At 47.3% G+C, this 13,774-nt stretch overlaps 1 protein-coding gene across 1 annotated transcript in view; it reads left to right on the forward strand.

Annotated features, from left to right (window-relative positions):
- The window catches only part of PLXNA4 (plexin A4), a 420,747-nt gene that overhangs the window by 374,245 nt on the left and 32,728 nt on the right, over positions 1-13,774 (forward strand). Inside the window, exons 23-24 of the mRNA XM_066182659.1 lie at positions 1,056-1,202; positions 7,004-7,163. Of these exons, the coding sequence (XP_066038756.1) occupies positions 1,056-1,202; positions 7,004-7,163 (307 nt within the window). The remainder of the gene's footprint in view (positions 1-1,055; positions 1,203-7,003; positions 7,164-13,774) is intronic.

Raw genomic sequence — 13,774 nt, forward strand, 5'->3', positions numbered from 1 at the left:
GGGGGTCTGGCTCTGCCCAGACACCCAGAATGGGGCACCCACCCATCCATCTCCTTTTAAAACCTGCTTCCAGGTCAGCTGGGACCCATCCCACTACCTGCTCCACCAGTGCAAAGCTCTGGCCTGGTGGCAACCACTTGAACAGCCAGGGAACACTGGCATCTTTGTCCCATGACAGGACACTCACAGAGTCACAGGATAAACTGAGTTGGAAGCGACCCACAAGGTCCAACTCCTGGCTCTGCACAGGACCATCCCCAAGGGTCCCACCATGTGTGTGAGAGCCTTGTACCATCAAATCCAGCTCCTGGCTCTGCACAGGACCATCCCCAAGGGTCCCACCAGGTGCCCAAGGGCCGGCTGCACTCTGTGGATGTGCAGAGTCACCTCTGGTCCTGTGCTGTTGGAACAGACTGGTTCCCATTGGTGTACCCATCACAAGTGGTTTGGGATGGCAAACCGAGGCGGTCACTGGGGTGCCCAGGTTGGATTCTCAATTCTAGCCTGTAGTTCCACCTCATCTATTGAATTTCTTGAAGAGCCAGGTGTAATCAGCTCTGCGAGGGTTCAGTACCTCTGAGGGTGTCCAGCACCTCACAGAAAATGGCTTAAATAACTTTGTGAGATGGCATGGTCGAGTGTGTCTTGAAAAAGCAAAAAGGTTTTGATTAAAGAAGAAAATAATACAGAAACAAAAGAACAAAACTGAGCACAGTGTAGGGACAGGTCCCACACGCCTGCTACAACATCCCAAAAATGCACTGAAAAGCTTCGTGCTCTCCCTTAAGTATTGAATTATTTGGGTAGGTTTTTTTTTTTTTTTTTTGGCAAACAACCCAATAGAGAATAGCTACCCTTCTGAGGAACAGCTGAAGAGACCTATCAGTGTTTTTGTCTTGGCACTGAGCCAATCACTGCCAGGAGAGCAAAGAAACTTCGGGTGTTCTTCCCTTAAACGTCCTAAGGTGAAACTGGAACCCTTTCCCTTATACAGAAAACACCTCCCTGGTGCAGTGTAGCACTCGTGGTGACCTGGTTACCTTCCATCCCTGCAGGAGTGTGCTGGGGAGCCTCTCTTCTCCCTTTTCTGTGCCATCAAGCAGCAGATGGAGAAGGGCCCCATCGACTCCATCACTGGGGAGGCCAGGTACTCGCTGAGCGAAGACAAGCTCATCCGGCAGCAGATCGACTACAAGACCCTGGTGAGTGCCCTGGGCACACCTTCCCCTGGCTTTGTCCAGAATCTTCTGGATAAAGGGCATTTAGGGAGCAGAAACCAGTGGCGGACCCTCTGGGATGGTTTATTCTTGTATTTTAGTAGGGGTGATGCTACTAAAGTTTAAAAAATGTGTTTCTCCAATGAGGAATTCAGCTTAAAGAAACAGTCAGAGGTACACAGTGCAGGGGTCTCCCAGGTCAGCTCTAGAGGTGGTGCAGGCCCTCCTTCTTGAGAAGGCACAAGTCAAAGGAAAAGGAATTTGATTTAAAGATTTCAAGGGAAAGAAAACTAATCCCTGTCACTGAGCCATTTCCCTCAAAATGGAATTGTCTGCATGGTGCAAGATATAAGTTGCATATGTGCAGCTTTAGCTTCTGCTCTGAGATTACACCCTCTTCCCACTTGATTAAAGAGCATCAATTAAAGGGCATTAGATATCTCTTCTTAGTGTGTTTGTGGGCCTTCATTCTTCCCTGGATGCATTAAATCCACTGAGCTTCTAAGTCTTTGCTGGATGAGGAGCGCTTTCTAAGCCTTCAGTGATCCTTGTAATTTTTCTGTTTCCCATCTTCATTCTCAGCAAATCCCAAATTTTAGGACAGTCAGTAGATGCTCTAAACTGATCAGATTATTTTATTTGCACCTTCAAATGAGGGACATGCATCTCACTTATCTTCAGAAACCTCTGAGGGCTGTGTCCAATCACAGAATCATGGGATGGTTTGCGTTGGAGGGGGCCCTAAAGTTCATTTAGTTCCAAGTCTTAGATCTTGACCTGTCTTAGACCTGTCTTGGGCTTTAGCTCAGGTGGGCTGATGCTAGAAATGCCCTTTTGTGTTCTTTAACTCCAGTCTAGAGCTGAGCTTTGACTGAATCCAAGTCTAATGAGGGGGTGGATTTAATTCTTAAATAAGGCCACAGCTTTATTTTGCATATTAAAAACACGACTTCCCTACTAAACTGGCAGAGTGCTGCTTCTCTGCTGTTATGTGTGGCTGTCTAAAATTTCAGAGGGCTGATCACACATGGAGAAAATGAGCAGAAAAGAGAAAAAAAAAATAAAAATGCAGCCACAGAGTGATCACTTTCACTGAAAGAAATCCCCCCGATCCTTTTAGGCTTGATCTAAAGCAGCCAGCAAAGGGTAGTAATTATACATCAGGCTGAACAAAGCTCTCCTCTGCTGGCTTTGTGCTGTTTGATGATAATCAGCTCTCCCTCTTACATCTCAAGAGCAGACAAATATATCCCGATAGGAATCTCAGCAGATTTACAGAGATCAGCTCTGGTGAAGGAGATTAAGAAGGAGCAGAATATGAATAGGACTGTTCTTCGTTTCTGTTTCTCTTTATTTCCGTTTTAGTTTGTCCTTCTTCTACCTTCCTCGAGCTGCCTGACATCTTTTATTAAAAATACAGAGTAATGAAATAAAGCCAGAACTGATTCAGTGGTTGTAATGTGGGAATTCCAACAGAAAAATGGAAGAGAGACTATTTACAGAGGCCTGGAGTGACAAGACAAGGGGGAATGTCTTCAAACTGAAAGAGAGTAGGTTTAGATCAGAAATTAGAAAAAAATTCTACCCTGTGAGGGTGGGGAGGCCCAGGCACAGGTTGCCCAGCACAGCTGTGGCTGCCCCTGGATCCCTGGAAGTGTCCAAGGCCAGGCTGGACAGGGCTTGGAGCAGCCTGGGATAGTGGAAGGTGTCCCTGCCCACAGTAGGGGGTTGGAATGAGATGATTTTTAAGGTTCCTTCCAACCCAAACCATTCCACAGTTCTGTAGTTCTCAGAGAATCCTTTCCTGTGCTTGGCTTTTTTGGGGTCTTTCTCCTTTTTCTCCACCAAACCTCACTGTATGAAAACCCCGTGGAACATTCCAGCCTAATACAGAAGCGAGAGGAGGATTTCTGTCCCTGGGACAGGAACTGCAGAGATGTCCTGGTCTCAGGAAAAACCACTCAAACTCAGCGCCAGGGTCACCATGGGAGTAATCACAAACTGTGCCTTCATTATTTAAATGCCACTAATCCCTAGTGGAAATCAGGGCTTAGCTGAGCCAAGCTTCGCATGTATACAGACACTCGGAGACAGCTCGTGGCTGGGAGAGCTGGCAGATGAAAAAAAAAAATGCCCAAGGATGGAGTAAAAGGTCTGTAAACACAAATCCAGAGAAATGAGATGTCCCAAGGTCACACAGAGTCAGTGGGAGAGCAGGGCTTTGAGATGAGTTCTCCATGTTCTCCCATTCCCATCCATGTTGACCCCACATCCTGATGGGACACAAACCTCAGTGAGTGGCACAGACTGACTGACTTGAACAGTGGTGCCAAGTGCTGGTGTCCTCTCTGTGCCCAGATACTCCCATCCTTGAGTGACCCTGAAGCTCAAATGAAGGTTGTGGGCGATGGAGCAGCAACACTGCATTTAGGAGATCCACATCACAAAGCTTCCCTCAGAGTGACCAGTCCTATAGGAACACAACCCAGGCCATCATGGGGTCTCTTCCCCAGCAGCTGACATCAGAGATTTTTTTTTTTGAAGTCTCTGAGCAGCAATGCTGGAGCAGGGGAATTTGTTTCTGGCTTGGTTGTTATGAGCATGGAGAAAAGTTTCATGCTCCACATGAGAACAGCTGGAAAACTCCACTGAAAAGATGCTGTAAAGCCTGAGGAAAATATGCCAAAGCCACTGTGCTCTGGGAACGGGGTTGGCTTCCATAACTGGTGTTCGAATTCCCTAAAATGTTGGAGGGAGACCCTTGACAGTCGTTGCAATGAACATAGAGGAATTTAGGGATTTTCAGGGGTGACCAACTGCCTTGCCTGTGCTTGAAACACAAGAACAGGCCTTTGAAGACTTGCCTTCCCTGCTCCTTCTTCTTCCAGCTGAGCTGGAAAAGAGGAAAGCAAGGATTACTGTACTCAGGGTGTGAATGAATGTGGTTCACCCAGGCAGAGTTTTCCTGACACCTAAAGTTGTCACCCTGTGAAATTCAAAGATAACCAAGAGCAAATCACCATTGTCCCCTTCCAGCTGGGCGCTGGTCAGCATCAGCAGGAGATTTTGGGTCTTCTGCACCAGATGTTGGCCTGTCAGGGCAGCTCAGATCATTTTAAAGAACACCAAGTGCCTTCTGTGGGGAACTGACCCAAAATCCAGCTGTTTGTATCGGAGATTTATCACAGCGCTTCCCCTGACTGGCACCGGCTCATTTTAGCTGAGCTCAGACCACTGAGACAGGAACTGAGGAGTAACTTGGTCCCCAGAAAACCAGGTGTGACCCCAAAGAGCTCTCCCAGGCTGCCTCCATTGCCCTGCAGGGGTGTGATAGAAAAATTTAGGCTGGAAGACATTAAGATCATTAAGTCCAACCATAAATTAAACACCAGTGCAGGCTCTCAGCAGTCAGTTGGGATTTTCTGCATGTGCCCAAGAAGTTTGCAGAGGGAGAGGTTTCTGTGGGCTGGGAATGGGCATAACCCAGGAGAGCTGCAGAGGCCAACACCAACTAATGACCTTCAACACTGGATTCATTTCAACAGCACCTTTCATGTGCCATTCTGTGATCCTCTGAGATGAAAGATGCCCCAGAACTGTAAATCTGTGCCATTATTACGATCTGAATTGATGCTTTTTCAATACTTCTGGAAGTGACATACAAATAATAGCATTATGATCTAATCAATATCTCCTCTTTACATCTCCCCTTTCATCCTGCGAGATCACAGAGCTGTTTGTAAGCGAAATCTTCACAAGTCCCTCTTAGCTGAGCATCACATCACCAAAGGGAGCCTGGTGAGGCAGTGTGTAATTAGACTGATAGGGTTTCACCCAGTTTTTGAGTTCCCACTGCATTTTAGGAGGTGAAGATGAAAAGTGATGGACAGTCCAGCACCTCTTGCATGCTACAGTAGGGAATTGAAGTCAAGTTAAAACTTGTCTAAGGCACAAAAACCAACATATCTGCGCTTGTAAAAGTGCCACAGGAGCATTTAATGACCACGTACAGCCTGGAGCATCATTGAACACCCCTTTCAAGTGCAAAGGTGTGCTAAGTTTATAAAACTTCACAGACTTCACACTTGTGCAACCAGAAATGAGCAGAATGGTCAACAGAGACACAGCCAAGGCTCAGCAGGGAGGTTGCTGTTAAATACTCTGTGTTTGAGGTATCCCCCCTCACCACATGCTTTGCATTTACTCTTGGACAGAGCGGAGAAAATTAAATTTTCCTTCTGAGAAGAGCGAGGCCTCTCCAGTTGGGTTGATTTTCTCCTTCTGTATGTGAAAGCAAAGGCTGCTGGTGTTGGTTTGTGTTTCATTTTTTAAGAAGCCCTGCATTTCAGATTAATAACATTCTTTTGAGAAGGGTCTGCTGTGCAGATGGACAAACTTAAAGCATTTCACTGGGATTATGAAAACCAGGTGGCAATGCAAGGAGGCCACTCCTGAATTAGGTCACCTTGACATCTCAATGAACATTTTTTTACCGAAAACACCAGAACCTCAGCTGGTGTTCATGGGTTTTCTGTTGTTGAGAAAGAAATTCTTCCCTGTGAGGGTGGGTAATGGAATCTTCTTGGGGCCAGAGGTGCGTCCCCTCTGAGGGTCACCAGCAGACTCAGAAATGGCTTGTAAAAAGCAGCAAGACTGCATGAACAGAGGTGTTTGAAAAGCAAAAAAATGTTTTAATTAAGGTGAAAATAACAAACTGTACAGAACAAAAGAGAGATAAGCCGTGCCAGGGGCAAGGAGAGTCCTTGCACCTGCTACCACACCCCAAAAATGCCACCTTTTGCTCTCCTTTAAGTATATAAGGATCGAGGAGAGGTTCTTGGCATCTTGCCCACTAGAAATAGCTACAGGTCTTGAGGTCTATCTAACTGTCTAACAGGTGTCTTTGTGCTGGAACCTGGCCAATTATGGTGAGAAGAGCATCAAAATTTCTGGTTTTTTGCCTTATAAGTCAGACAAGGGGTGAAACCCCAATCCTTTCCTAGTATGGGAACACCTGCTAGTGTGGGGTGCACTCCTACAGGTGGGGAGGCCCTGGCACAGGGTGCCCAGAGAAGCTGTGGCTGCCCCTGGATCCCTGGAAGTGTCCAAGGCCAGGTTGGATGGGATTTTGGAGCAGCCTGGGGTAATGGATGTGTCCCTGCCCATGTCAGGGGGTGGGATGAGGTGATCATTGAGGCCCCTTCCAACCCAAACCCTTCTCTGACTCCATGATTAAATATAATGAAGATACCCCCACATGAAGCCACACCTCTGTGCCCGTGTGAGGGAGGGAATACCCTTGAATACCATTTTTTGTGCCCTGGATGGCAGGAGTTCAGGACTTCTATACGACCAACCAATATGATTGAGCAGAAGCCCTTTACTGTTTACATTAAGCTGTTTTTATACATCCTAAGTCTACTGTTCATGCATTATTTGATTGAAAGTTCTATATTGTCCATGTGTTCAGCACGCATCCTTCAGGACACACGACTGGTCACGGTCCATCATCACCCTTATCCTCCTTTATCTTGCATTCTTGGTGTTCTGTTTCTCAGGTCCTTCTTTCTTCATTTAGTGCTGTTTTTGTCTCAGTAACCTTGATGAATTCCTGAGGGTTTGATAGGAATGACTACAAGCAGTTTGGCTGGAGTCCAATAAGGCCTAAGTTACTCAGATACATGGCTACACTAGACCCCTCTTGTAGGATGCAGACACCACGAGGGGGGACAGCCAGAGGATTTCAGTGCCATGGTGAAATCTCACTGCAGTGCCTTCTCTCTCAGGTGCTGAGCTGTGTGAACCCTGACAATGTGAACAGCCCCGAGATCCCCGTGAAGATCCTCAACTGTGACACCATCACACAGGTCAAGGAGAAGATCCTGGATGCCATCTTCAAGAACGTGCCCTGCTCCCACCGCCCCAAAGCTGCTGACATGGACCTGGGTAGGAGATTCCTCCTGGCCAGGAGGGGAGAGGGAAGGTGGGAGGTGGCCAAACTCCATCCAGACACTTTTCTGGGGTGTCTCTGCACATCGCCTGCAAGGCAGAGAAATCACAGTTTTTGTTGGGATGGTCATGGGACATAGAGTGACCCCATAAAAGTTCAGAAAACTCCTTTATTACTGCCACATGATGCCTTTTGTACAGTTTTTACAAATCTCGAGGGTAACTTCTAATTGGTTAACAGCTTTCTTGTTAATTCTATTGGTTAGTAAAAGGTGTTTTACTTGTCCACCAAATCTATCTATTCTCAGATTGTTTATATATTTTCTTTATTGGTTCTCATGGGACAAATCCCTTGTTATTACAGGTGCATTTGTTTTTCACCATCAGAATAGATTGTTGTGTTAAAGGAACTTCTCCTTCTCAAAACAGCTTCATATGGGAACTTGTAAATTGCTTGTTAGCTGCACTAGAAAGAAATGACAGGCCAAGTGTGGCTCTATGCACACACAGTGACAGGGCAGAGGGGACATTATGGTGATAAGAATGGCTTTTTTTGGGGTCTTTCTCCTTTTTTCTCCACCAAACCTCACTGTGTGAAAACCCCATGGAACAATACAAATGTGTGATATTTAGATCTTGCAGGACAGACAGTGAGGATACTGTAATGTCAGACACGCAAAATGCCTCCCCATACTCCTGAGCAGAACAAGAACTTTAAATTCTGTGCTTTAACTATTACAGTAAAAACTCTGAACACCACGCACTGCTGAGCAAATTCATGTTTAGCCTGGAGAGCTTAAGACTCAAATTGTCTAACACCTTGACAAATGCAAATACTCATAATTTGCTAGTTATGTTAACATTCAAGCTTACTCTGAAAATACTTAAAGTTTCAGTAATACAGCTGCAGAAAACAGATTTCCTGGCTTAGGAAATCTTTAGCCCTGAGGACTTAAAAAGGCCAGTACCCTGCTTCTCTGTCCACAGTTCATCTTGGGCAAGGGTCTGGAAAAGGGGTGAGTGGGACTATTTTTTCTCTTGCCACAGACCCCTGGAAAAAAGGATACCTGGAGTGAGGATGCTGGGAGGAGTGGGTGTCTCAATTTGGGGTCTACAGGCAGGTGTGGTACCACACCTGGAGGATACGATGAAAAAATGCAGAAATATCTGCTCAGGGCATTGCTGAGGTGTCTAGTGGAGGGCTGGGGAGTCCATTGTGGCTGAATCTGCCAGAATTTGCCCTCAGTGACCTTCAGTGAAAGAGCCCGGGCTGGAAAATGATGGAGTCTATAAAACCAGCTGAGCTGTAGAGGAACCAAAAGGAGAAGGAATGGACCGAGGCCAAGAAACAATTCACAGCAGTAATGAAGGCAGGAATGAGAGGTCAGGGATTAAAGTGTCTGAGTGTGTGCGTATGTGTAGGGAAGGGAGGAGTTCCTGACAGAAATTGCTCATCAAAGGCAGTTAGAATAACGAAACAAGCTGCCAAAACCAGCAGCAGTAAAGAGCAGAGCACGTACATCATCCAGAAAGGACCCACGACGGCTCTGGAGCTGCTGTGAGTAGGAAGGGGAGTGGTGAGAGGTGGGGTGAGAGTGAGGGAAGGCAGGGCAGGGTGCCAGGGCACAGCAGACCAGAGGAATGGGGTTCACAGTCACATCTCCTGAGCTACCTGGGGCCCCAGGGTGGCCCAGTGGTTTATCCTGCAGAAAAGGAGACTCAGGGGTGACCTTATCACTCGCTACAGCCACCTGAAAGGTGGCTGTGCTCAGGTGGGGTTGGTCTCTTTCTCCAGGCAACAACTGACAGAATGAGAGGACACAGTTTTAAGCTGCACCAAGGGAAATACATCTGGAGGTTAGGAAAAAGTTTTTTACAGAAAGGGTGGTAAAATATTGGAATAGTCTGCCTGGGGAGGTGGGGGAGTCACCATCCCTGGATGTGTTTAAAGAAAGACTGGATGTGGCACTGGGTGCCAGGGTTTAGTTGAGATGTTGGGGCTGGGTTGGACTCGATGATCCTGGAGGTCTCTTCCAACCCAGTGATTCTGATTCTGATTCATAATGAGATGCAGGAATTTTACCTGCATATTGTAAATACAGGGATTAATTGGATTCTGCTGTAGTTCTGAGAACCAGAAGTGTGTATGTGCAGGGTCCCAGCTGGAGCCTGACAATTCTGACAAATCCAGAATTGCTGCTGTTTTAAGTAATATTGACCTCTTCAAGACCAGACAGCACAGGGGCTTGAAGCACCATGGTCTGCTGGAAGCTGTCCATAGAAAGGGGTTGGAACTTCCAGATCCCTTCCCGCCCAACCCAGTCTGTGATTCTCTGACCTCCTGTGAGTGGTCCCGAGGAGCAGAAAGTTCCAGAAAGTTGGCATGAGCATGTGCACCCCTCAGAGAACAGACTGACTAATGAGCAGCTCTGGCCAGGAGTACTGATGAGGCAGTTGGGGTAAAAAACAAATAAAATACACATAAAAACCCCTTATCCAATAGAAGAGTCTCACCAGCAGGAATGCAGAAAACAAGGTGGGAAGAGCAGGGCTGGCGTGGCTGAAACAGGAACAAGAGGATCCACAACCCCAGCCAATGCTCCATCCCAGCTTTTCCACAAGGAAACGATGCTCGTGGGCACCTGGCATCCTTCACACGTGCTGAAGGCAGCCAGGGGAGAGCAGAAATTCCTGAGCTGGCCCTCAGGAATCATCACAGAGCTCTCAGCACCAGGAGCTGGATGCTCAGGGCTGCAGAAGGGCTGGAGCAGAGCAGGGCAGAGCAGATGGCTGCAATCTGGCCCTGAAACCCGTGGCTTTCAAACAGCAGCATCCTTTCCTGCTCCCTTCACCATTTTCTGGGCTTTCTGTCCACGCTCGGGCCAGATTGCTCACACGGCAGAAAGCAAACAAGCTAATGAGTTGTTTTGAGCTGTTAAATGCAGGGTAGCTGCAGGCAGAGGGACTTGAGCGTGTGGCAAATGTCACAATGTTTGGCAGTTGCCCAGGCAACTCCTGGAGGGGGTTGTCAGCTGAAAACATTTATTTTGGACACCCTGAGGTTACGTTTTTAGTACAACTCCCCCTCGCCCCCCCCCCCCCCCCCCCCCCCCCCCCAAATTGCAGCCCTCTGATTAAAGGCTTCTTTCCGCGGTGGCGATTTTTGTTGTTACCATTTTTAAAAGATCTCTCCCACAAGGGAAACAGCCCATCTCTGGGAAAACATTCGGGTGTGAGGGTCGCAAAACAGGAATGTGGCTTCCTGCTGAGGCGTTTGCTCTTCCCTGGGTTTTGGATGCTTTTTGGAAGGGAGGGCTGAGGTGGTGGCTTGGCTTGCTCTCAGTGATGCTGTGTCAGGTTCATTGTGGCCCGTGTCAGGTGAGATTTCACCTCCTCCCCAGCCCTGCAGTGCTGGGATGTGGGGCTCATTTGAGCATTTAAACTGAGTCTGACTTTATTATGTATAGGGTAAGACAGTTTACATTTCTCTCTCAGGAAGAACGGCTGGGAGAGCTGGGGATGCCCAGCCTGGAGAAGAGGAGACTCCAGAGAGGCTTTGGAGCCTCTTCCAGTGCCTAAAGGGGCTCCAAGAGAGCTGGAGAGGACCTGAAATGTCAGGACGAGGGGAAATGGTTTTAAACTAAAAGAAGGGGAATTTTATGTTAGATTTTAAGAAAGAAATCCTTTACTCTGAGGATGATGAGGCCCTGGCACAGGGTGCCCAGAGAAGTTGTGGCTGCCCCTGGATCCCTGGAGGTGTCCAAGGTGTGGCTGGATGGGGCTTGGAGCAGCCTGGGATGGTGGAAGGTGTCCCTGCCCATGGCAGGGATGGCACTGGACGATTTTTAAAGTCCCTTCCAACCCAAAACATTTCTGATGTGATGATTCACTCCATACAGGATGAATTATTTCTCTGGCATATTTCAGCTCCGTGTTCTGAGATAAACTTTTGTTCCCAGCCATGGCCCTTTGTCCACCCCAGAAACAGAGCTGATTTTCTCCTCTCTTCCTAGACGTGGATCAGAGGGAAGGCATGAGGAATGTGTAACATTTTCTGTAGGATTTGAGGTGCAGGGTGACCTCTTCCCTCTCCCCTCAGAGTCACTCCTTAGCCAGACATTGCTGCAGCTCAAAGAAGCACCTCATTGTCAAAGGCCCCTGGAATTTCCTTTTTCCCAGTCAAGTTGAACAGAAAGGTTGTTTCTTAAAAAAAAAAAAAAAAAAAAAAAAAAAAAAAAAAAAAAGGCAAAAAAAGAAAAAAAAAAGGCAAAGAAGAAGTAATTCCTGCGTGCAATAAAAAGATACACTATCTGCTGAATGAAATATAAAGGCTTCACAGCAGCTGTCTCCTGAGTTTGCATTTACCACTGCTCCTGATTGGAAGGCTTGATAAAGTTAATGGGATTTTTACCTCCCTCCCCCTCTCCTCCCTCTCTCTGGGAAGGTGGAAGTGTAACAAATTGGATTGGAGTGTGTCTGTCCTTTGTGCCAGCTCAGAGGAGTGCTCAGATCCCAGCAGAGAGGGGACAGGGTGCTGCGAGTGAGGACAGAGCTGACAGGGTTCACTTAACGCTGTGGAGATGCATGGCAGGGTCACCTTTTCCCTTGCCCATTCCCTTGGCATTTCCTTGCAGATCCATTTGTGACCCCCTGAGCTGGTGGAGAAGGGGAGCAGTGAAGCCAGGAAGAGCTGGGGACAAAGTGGGGGTCCTCTGTCATTGCTCAGGTGCTCAGTGAAGTGTCAGAGATGAGGTGATTTGTGTTTGGGCAGGGAGATCAGGCTGCAAAACTGAAAGTGGAAAATCTAAGCCTGCCCTGAGGGTTTTCCTCCTCATCTTGTGCAGTCAGACTGGCCCTGACTCTTCCTCACATGGCCCCTCCCTGCAGGATGGCCAAGGAAAAGGCTCAGGAATCCCCTGAGTCTCTACACAAAGGGCTTGAGGAAACATCTCAGGATGTCCCAGGATCAGAGGGAAATCTGCTCTGAGCACCTCGCCCAGCCTTGGAACACAAATAAAGCCCAGAATGAGGAAAGCTGTGCTCACCCTCATATCAGAGCCCAGTGCAACACCAAGAACCTGTGCAGCAGCCCTCCCGGAACAAGAGTGTGTGTCCAAAGGTGATCCAGGGGAGAAAAGGACCACAGGACCATGCAGAGCCATGAAGCAGAGAGGTCAAAGTGACACTGTCCCCATGACCACGTGAGGAAGGCACACAAGAAACATTCTGTGACAGCAGAATTGCCTTTGGCCTTGAGTGGGGCACTTTCCGAAGGCACCATTTCCCATCCCAGCACAAACTCCAGCATTTTTTGCTCTTCTAAGCAGTGTCTGGGACCTGTTAAATTGCAGGAACCTGGTCCAGGTGGGAATGAGCAGAGAGCATCATCCTCAGACTCCCTCAGGGTGATGTGGGTGAGGATCTGAGGAGCTGAAGGGCAGTTCAGGATCAGTGCTCAGCCAACACAACCTTTGCTCACCCTGAGTGTCTCCAGCCAAAGTTAACACCCAGCAATAAACACAGTTGCTGACCTCTCCCTGCTAATTTAAATGAATAATAAAGGCAAGTGCAGCTTTCCCATTGCATTTTAATTATGTGATAAGAAAAGTGCTGAAACCAAAAGAAATTTGCAACGGTCCTTGCACTTTTTATATTAGGAAAAACAAGCAAGGGTGGCAGGTGATGTCTCCATATCCAAGAGTTCATTTTAATTAACTCCTGCCAATGAATGGACTTCTTGCTGTGGCTCTGGCTAAGCTGTGTTTGGTTGGGCCACTGTGACTGAAATGTGACAACCAAGAGGAGAGCTTTGGATGGTCCAGGTTGCCCGTGATGAAGGCACAGCTTTCCCTGACTGAGAATTTCTCTCCTTTTTTTGGTCATGTTTATGTTTTCCTTGCTTTAGGCAAGTCTGTGAGTCCTCTGTGGGCGAAGCTGTGGCTTTCCCTCCTCAAGACTCCACGATCGTAGAAGTCTTTTTTAACTTTATTGATTCTGTCATTTTATGGAGTGCTCTTCAAGGTTTGAGAAAAAAAAAAAAAAAAAAAAAAGGCACCCTGGGAAGTGAGGGGCTGCTCCAGTGCTGCAGGAATTCATCATTCCAGGGTGGAGGCTGGAGAAGTGACAGAACCAGGAGCCCTTCTGCCCACAGGCAGGTGCTGAAGGCTTGTAAAATTTACATCCTCCAGGGAGCAGAGGTTGGATCTGTCCCTGGCTTTCCCCCCACCATTGTGCCTCTGCTATTGTTGCCTAAATCAAAAGAGAAAAACTCTTGCGCCAGTGTTAAAATAGTAAAATAAAAAGCAGGTCTTTTTTTTGGAAGCTTCCATGTGTCCCAGTGGTCATGGGTTCACCTGGTATTGCCTTTCCACAAGTTTATAAATTTAACAAATTATCATAGCTAACAAATATTGGCCAATTAGAAGAGCAGCTGGTTAGGTAATTTTTTCCTGGCTACTGCCCTGTTGGAGTTAGTCCAGGGCTTCTTTGCCCCTTTTCATGTTGTGTCTTCTCAGATACTGACTGGACAACAAAATGTTCCTCTTGTAGGTCCTCTTCTTGAAAATGAGTCTAAACAGTATTACAGGAATGTGTTAGAAGCTTAGCTT

The sequence above is a fragment of the Chamaea fasciata genome, unplaced genomic scaffold (genome assembly GCF_029207755.1).
Source record: "Chamaea fasciata isolate MVZ Bird 193981 ecotype frontalis unplaced genomic scaffold, bChaFas1.0.hap1 SCAF_5, whole genome shotgun sequence".
In the NCBI taxonomy this organism is placed as follows: Eukaryota; Metazoa; Chordata; class Aves; order Passeriformes; family Sylviidae; genus Chamaea; species Chamaea fasciata.